The sequence below is a fragment of the Beta vulgaris genome, chromosome 3 (genome assembly GCF_026745355.1).
Source record: "Beta vulgaris subsp. vulgaris cultivar EL10 chromosome 3, EL10.2, whole genome shotgun sequence".
NCBI classification, from domain to species: Eukaryota; Viridiplantae; Streptophyta; class Magnoliopsida; order Caryophyllales; family Amaranthaceae; genus Beta; species Beta vulgaris.
The window spans coordinates 15,655,171-15,662,601 of NC_079204.1; the positions used below are offsets into that span (position 1 = coordinate 15,655,171).

The 7,431-nt window shown below is 42.6% G+C and overlaps 1 protein-coding gene and 1 pseudogene across 1 annotated transcript in view; both read left to right on the forward strand.

The window, feature by feature from the left end:
- Positions 1–4,078: 4,078 nt before the first annotated feature.
- LOC125495514 (uncharacterized mitochondrial protein AtMg00810-like) lies at positions 4,079–5,284 on the forward strand (annotated as a pseudogene).
- A 1,506-nt stretch (positions 5,285–6,790) lies between these two features.
- The window catches only part of LOC130590896 (wall-associated receptor kinase 2-like), a 19,518-nt gene continuing 18,877 nt past the window's right edge, over positions 6,791–7,431 (forward strand). Inside the window, exon 1 of the mRNA XM_057393628.1 lies at positions 6,791–7,431. This exon is cut by the window's right edge and continues 386 nt beyond it. Coding sequence (XP_057249611.1) covers positions 6,875–7,431 — 557 coding nt within the window. The 5' untranslated portion in view covers positions 6,791–6,874.

Consider the following 7,431-nt stretch of genomic DNA (forward strand, 5'->3'; position numbering starts at 1 on the left):
CAAGTGAAGTCACTTGGCTAGTTAGACTCCTAGAAGAGCTCAAGGTTGATAAGTTAAAGTCTGTCAAGCTTCACTGTGACAATCAAAGCGCTATTTACATTGGAAAAAATCCTGTTTTCCACGAAAGAACCAAACACATTGAAGTTGACTTGCATTTCACAAGGGATAAGGTTCTAGAGGGGTTGCTGCAACTCACTTATCTTCCTACCAAGTCCCAACTTGCTGATGTCTTTACCAAGATCTTACCATCTCATTAGCATAATCAGCTTTTGAGCAAACTAGGCATGATCACCATTCCTAGTTTGAGGGGGGATGTTAAGCATAGCTCTGCTTGCTGTGCTACCTTGCATTCTGTACCCCTAAAAACTGTTAATTCAGTTGTTAATTCTGTTAAGCCTGCTGCCCTTTTCTGTTATGCCACTGCCAGCTCAGCAATCCGGGCAGTTTAGTCTAGACCAATCAGGTCCTAGTACTATTGTATATAAATAGCAGAATCTTGGTCAAGTGATGTAATAAGAATAGTTTTTCTCTTGAGAGATTAATACACCTTTCTCTGTAAGACTTCTTCTACAAACTTCAATGGAGTTTTATTACAAAAATTCAATCATATAACAAAAACTAACAAGGCTAGAGTGGAGTCCAACCTAGTTGGTTTTCTCTCTCTAGCCTAGTGTAGGTTGTTTTTAGTTGTTTTGGTATGGATACATAGTTAGTAGCAAAAAAAAGAAGATTATTATACTACTCCTCATAAATGTGATTGTTAGAGTATGTAATATAGTGTGTATATTATCATCTCTGTATATTTGGTAACAGTAGATTAGTTTCCTTTGTATTCCCTTATACGTAGCCTAAATTATAGGAAGTTGTTATGTATGTTATTTAAACCCTTTGAGGGTTAAGGAAATGATTATGGGATAATCTTCTTTCATGGTATCAGCCTTCACGATCCTCTTCCGCTCTCTCTCTCTTCTTCTTCTGTACCCCACGTCCGTCCACCATGGCTAAAGGCTCCTCCTTTCATCCTGCTTTAGCCGTTTCCAACATCAAGAATAATATACCCATCACCCTTGATCTGGAACGTGTACAATATGGGACGTGGGCCGAACTCTTCAAGGTCCACGCACGATCTCATCATTTGTTACAGCACATTATCACGCCGGCCGAATTTACTCCACCATCTACTGCCGAGGAAAAGGAGTTATGGGCCACACTTGATGCCACCGTGCTACAGTGGATATACTCCACGATTTCCACCGACCTCCTCCACACAATTATTGAACCGGATCTCACTGCCATGGCCGCCTGGACCCGTCTTCGGGATATCTTTCAAGATAATAAAAATTCGCGCGCCGTGGCTCTCGAACAGGAGTTTTCGCATCTCTCCATGGCCGATTTTCCAAATGCTTCTTCTTACTGTCAACGGTTGAAGGAATTATCCGACCAACTTAAATAAGTCGGCACCACCGTATCGAACGATCGACTGGTTCTTCAGTTGGTCTCGGGTTTGACTCCTGCCTATAATACAGTGGGCACCTTCATTCGGCAGACGAGCCCTCTTCCACCGTTTTATCAGGCTCGGTCGATGCTTACCTTGGAAGAATCCGGCCTCGCTAAACAAGCCGCCAGCACTGCCTCTGCCTTGGTGGCTGCGTCCCCTTTGGACGTTGATGACCCTCCTCCTGATTCGGTCTCCTCTTCTCCTCTCTATAATGGCGGGAAAAAATCTCATACTCGTCCCTCCGGCAAGAAAAACGGTGGCCGGAATGGTGGTCGGGGCCGCGGTGGCGGCGGTGGACGTCGCGGTGGTGGGCCGCATCACCCAGCCGGGTCGTCCGCATGGGGCCAGCAGTGGCCGAATTCATCTCCAGGGGGTCCTTGGCAGTGGGCGTGGCCTTGGACACCCCTCCCTGCCCGTACCCAGCAGGCCCAGCATATTGGGCTCGGCCCAATCTCATGTCCCGTCCCCCACAGCAGCCTGGTCCAGGGGTTTTGGGGCCCCGTCCTCAGGCTTATGCGGCCAGTGGGCCAACTCCCACTCCTACTGATATTGAGGCAGCAATGTTCACCCTTGGACTCAATCCTCCGGATCAAAATTGGTACATGGACACAGGAGCAACGTCACATATGACTTCCGGGCAAGGTAACCTTTCTCTTACATCTTATTTTCCTTTGAGCAAAAATAATGGCATTTTAGTTGGTAATGGCAATTCAATTCCTATTTCTGGTTAGGGTCATGCAACGTTACCCTCCCCTCACCCACCTTTGACCCTTAAAAATGTCCTTCATGCTCCCAAATTAATTAAAAACTTGGTGTCTGTTCGCAAATTTACCACTGATAATCCTGTTTCTGTGGAATTTGATCCTTTTGGGTTTTCTGTGAAGGATTTTCAGACGGGGATGCATCTCATGAGATGCAATAGTCAGGGCGAACTTTATCCTCTCACCACTTCAGTGTCATCCACTTCTGCTCCTTCTACCTTTGCTGCTATCGCTTCTGCTCCTCTATGGCATGACCGCCTTGGACATCCGGGGCACTCTATTCTTCGCTCATTATATAATAATAACCTCATTGAGTGTAGTAGTTCCAGTTTTTCTGATTTTTGTACTTCTTGTCCGCTGGGAAAACAGATTAAATTGCCTTTTGTTGCATCATCTTCTATTACCATGCTACCATTTGACATTATTCATTGTGATTTATGGACTTCTCCAGTTTTGAGTTCTGCGGGACATCATTATTATATGTTGTTGTTGGATGATTACTCTAATTTTTTGTGGACTTTTCCTCTATCGAAGAAATCTGATGCTTATTCCACATTCTACTTTTAGGGCATTCATTTCAACTCAATTCGAACGACCAATCAAAAATTTCCAATGTGATAATGGTAAAGAATTTGATAATGGCCCTTTTTGGGATTTCTGTAAACTTAATGGTCTTAATTTTCGTCTTTCATGCCCTTATACATCTTCACAAAATGGTAAAGCAGAACGCAAAATACGTACCATTAACAACATCATTCGTACCATTATGTCTCATGCCTCTCTCCCACATTCTTTTTGGCATCATGCTTTGGCCATGGCAACCTATCTTCTGAATATTCTCCCGCAAATTAAACTCTTCCTCTCCTCTCAAAATCTTATATCAAAGGATCCTCTTTACTCTCATCTAAGGGTGTTGGGTGCCTATGCTATCCTTTGTTTCCCTCCACTACTAATTCATAAGCTTCAACCTCGCTCTACTCCATGTGTCTTCTTAGGGTATCCTTCTAACCATAGGGGGTATAAGTGCTATGATCTTTCGTCCCGCAAAATCATTGTGAGTCGGCATGTCTTATTTGATGAAACCAAGTTTCCCTTTGCCACCCTTCACTCACCCCTGCCCTCCTCTTATTCCTTCTTGGACGAGGGCCTATCTCCCTATATGACTCACCACATGGCCCAGCTACCTGCAGCCGTACCCGACTCCCCTTCACCTTCCCCTATCGGGTCAGCTCACGGCCTACATCTCTCTTCCCCTCGGCCCGGTTTGCCGCAGCATCACACATCTCCCCCAGCTCTTGTTTCGCCTCCTCGGGCCCCTAGCCCACCGTCTCCTAACCCGAGTCCACCCCCCTCACCTACTACATCATCTAGCCCCCTCACTACCCGACCCGGTCTAGTAACCCGAAGCCAACGGGGGGTGTTCAAGCCTAAATCCATCTTTAACCTTCACACCACTACTTCCATATCTCCCATACCCCGTAACCCCATAGCTGCTTTGCGTGATCATAACTGGAAACTAGCTATGGATGCTGAGTATGATGCTCTTATGGAAAATAAGACGTGGGAGTTAGTCCCCGTCCTCCGGAAGTTAATGTGATTCGTTCTATGTGGATTTTTGCTCATAAACATAATTCTGACGGTTCTTTTGAGCGCCATAAGGCTCGTCTTGTAGGTGATGGCAAAACTCAGCAGGTTGGAGTTGATTGTGGGGAGACATTCAGTCCGGTCGTCAAACCGGCCACCATCCGCACTGTTCTTAGCCTGGCTCTTGCTAAAAATTGGCCGATTAATCAGTTGGATGTAAAAAATGCTTTTTTACATGGTACTCGCTCTCAGTGAGACGGTGTATATGCATCAGCCTCTTGGCTATCGGGATCCCGTCCACCCTGATTATGTTTGTTTGCTAAAGAAGTCCTTGTATGGCCTGAAACAGGCCCCTCGCGCTTGGTATAAGAGGTTTGCAGATTATGTTTCCACTATCGGTTTTTCTCACAGTGTTTCAGATCACTCGTTATTTATTTATCGCAGTGGTGCTCATATTGCTTATCTATTGCTCTATGTGGATGATATCATCTTGACTGCTTCCTCAGACGCATTGCTCTCGTCTATTATTGACCGTCTCAGTTCTGAGTTTGCTATGAAGGACTTAGGCGCCTTGAGTTATTTTTTGGGTATTGCTGTCACTCGTCATGCAGGTGGTCTTTTCCTTTCTCAGTGCCAGTATGCTTCTGAAATCATTGATCGGGCTGGCATGTCCAACTGCAAACCTTCTGCTACTCCGGTTGACACTAAGCCCAAGTTGGGGGTTACTTCTACTGCTCCTTATGATGATCCTTCCTACTATCGTAGTCTGGCAGGTGCCCTTCAGTATCTCACCTTTACCAGACCTGACATTTCTTATGCTGTGCAGCAGGTTTGCTTATATATGCATGATCCCCGGGAGGCTCATATGCACGCTCTCAAGCGCATTGTTCGCTATCTTCAGGGTACCTTGGATCATGGTTTACATCTCTATTCTTCTCCTGCTACCACACTACTTTCCTATACTGATGCCGATTGGGGTGGCTGTCCTGACACTTGCCGTTCTACATCTGGCTACTGTATCTTTCTTGGGGACAATTTGGTCTCCTGGTCGGCCAAGCGCCAACCCACTCTCTCCAGGTCTATCGCTGAGGCCGAATATCGTGGTGTTGCTAATGTGGTGTCGGAGTCATGTTGGCTCCGGAATTTGTTGCTTGAGCTTCATTGTCCTATTTTAAAGGCTACATTGGTGTATTGTGATAATGTTAGTGCGATCTATCTCTCTGGGAACCCTGTTCATCATTAACGCACTAAGCATATTGAGATGGATATACATTTTGTACGTGAAAAAGTGGCTCGTGGCCAAGTTCGAGTCTTACATGTTCCTTCCCGGTATCAGATTGCAAATATCTTCACTAAGGGTCTTCCCTTAGTCTTGTTTGAGGATTTTAGGAACAGTCTCAGTGTTTGTAAACCTCCCGCTTCGACTGAGGGGGTGTGTTAGAGTATGTAATATAGTGTGTATATTATCATCTTTGTATATTTGGTAACAGTAGATTAGTTTCCTTTGTATTCCCTTATACGTAGCCTAAATTATAGGAAGTTGTTATGTATGTTATTTAAACCCTTTGAGGGTTAAGGAAATGATTATGGGATAATCTTCTTTCAGTGAGTAATGTGTGAATCAAATTCACCAAGCTCTGTATGCCTCATTGTGAGCAAATGTTGCAACTTTCTTACCCCTGCCGTTATGAACAAAGTTGGGAGGGTAACCGTGAATTCATTATCATTTATCCATGGTATGACCAGGATACTTGTAGTACTCACAAAACAATTTCTTTCCAGCTACAACAAGCCTATGATTGCCTGAGTTAGTTTGCAGAGTTATGTGAGAAAAAAAAACATTGTTGCGTATAAGGCTTCGTATGATCAACAATAAAGCCATAAGCTTTCTATTATCTTCATCAATTAAGTTAGATTGCCTTTGCTTCTCTTCTTGGATAAGTAACTTGTAAGCTTGAGAATAGATGTTAGAGGTTGCATCATAAGAGGTTGCTTCATAAGAAGCCTCTTCTTCATTTCTTTTAATACTATCAATATACTTGATTACATACTAACTAAAAATTATAAAACTATTTTGGAGTCATACGATCTGGATGTCACTGTACCGGTCATGAAGTATGCTATTTGATATGGCACGATATAACTGATTTTGTTTTTTAATTGGTAAACTTTGCCTCACACCACAACCTGTTTTGCGGATACACCCAACACAGCGAACTAAGACTAGTACTTTATTAGCAAAAACATCACCAACTATAGGCGTGGGTGCAAGGCGTGTCATAAATGACGCCGAGTCCCCAATTTCTTGCCCGCGATGGGGAGATCTTATTATTTTTATTCATTTTTACCCATTATTCCCTCTTTTCTCAGTTTTATGTTTTTCTTTTGTAGCAATAATCTTTTTAATGTTGGAAAGATATGGAAGAAAGATGGAAGCTCATTTAACCCTTTTCCTTTTATCCAATCCCCATGTTCCCTCCATTGCTATCCAAAGGTTTTTGCTGACAGTTATCATCTTCGTTGTACTTTATAGAGCTTTAGCTTGTAGGAAAAGAAAGGAAAGAAAACTGATGAAAGAAGGTAAAAATGAATGCGATACGGATAAAAATAGACAATTAAAATAAATGTACAAGTGCAAAACAGGGGGAGTATTAAGTAGGGTTATTATTTAAAACTTTTCTTTCGCGGTGAATTCATAGTCTAACTTTGATCCAGCTTATCATTGTCATACTCTATTCAATTATTTAGAAGACGAATTAGTCAATTTTGTCAGAGTATACTCAATTATTTAAAAGACAAACTAGTCATCAATGATAAGAAAATATGTGGTTGCATTATTAGAAACAAGAAAAGAAATAGAAAGAAAAGTACTTGATACAGATATGCTTCGATTGAGCTACATAAAAGCTTAAAGTAGACTTTACGTGGTTGACCAAGAAGTAAACGCCATGTCCTCTTCCAATCAACTTATCTTCTATTATTTCTCATATATCATACAATCAGGCCATAAACACCACAAAAATTGGTTAAAATGGGACCAAGAACTGATAATTATTCTTTCTTGAATATGGATTCCATACTTTCAGTAACACTACTAATATTTTTAGGCCTCCAAATTGTGGAAGGAGGATCTCCCTCACAAATAGCCCTTCGTAATTGCCCAGAAAAGTGCGGCAATATCAGCATCCCTTATCCCTTTGGAATCGGTGATGAATGTCATTACAAAACACCCTCAGATAATGGTTTCTTTTACAATCTCAGCTGTAACCTTACTACCACTCCTCCAAGTCTAACTTACGGGAAGAGCATAGAGGTAGTGAACATCACTTTAGATGGTGAGTTTCGGATACCTATCTATATTTCTTTTGTTTGCTACAATTATAACAGCACTACGCCTAGTTATGAACGTCAATCTTGGGCGAATATGAATAAATTTACTCTCTCGACAACTCAAAATTATATTGGTGCCATTGGCTGCGACACCTATGTATGGCTCAATGGTACGATGAGCAACACGAGAAAATTTCGTTCAGGATGCATGACGATATGTGCTTCAACAGAAGAAATAGGGAATAGCAGTGTATGCTC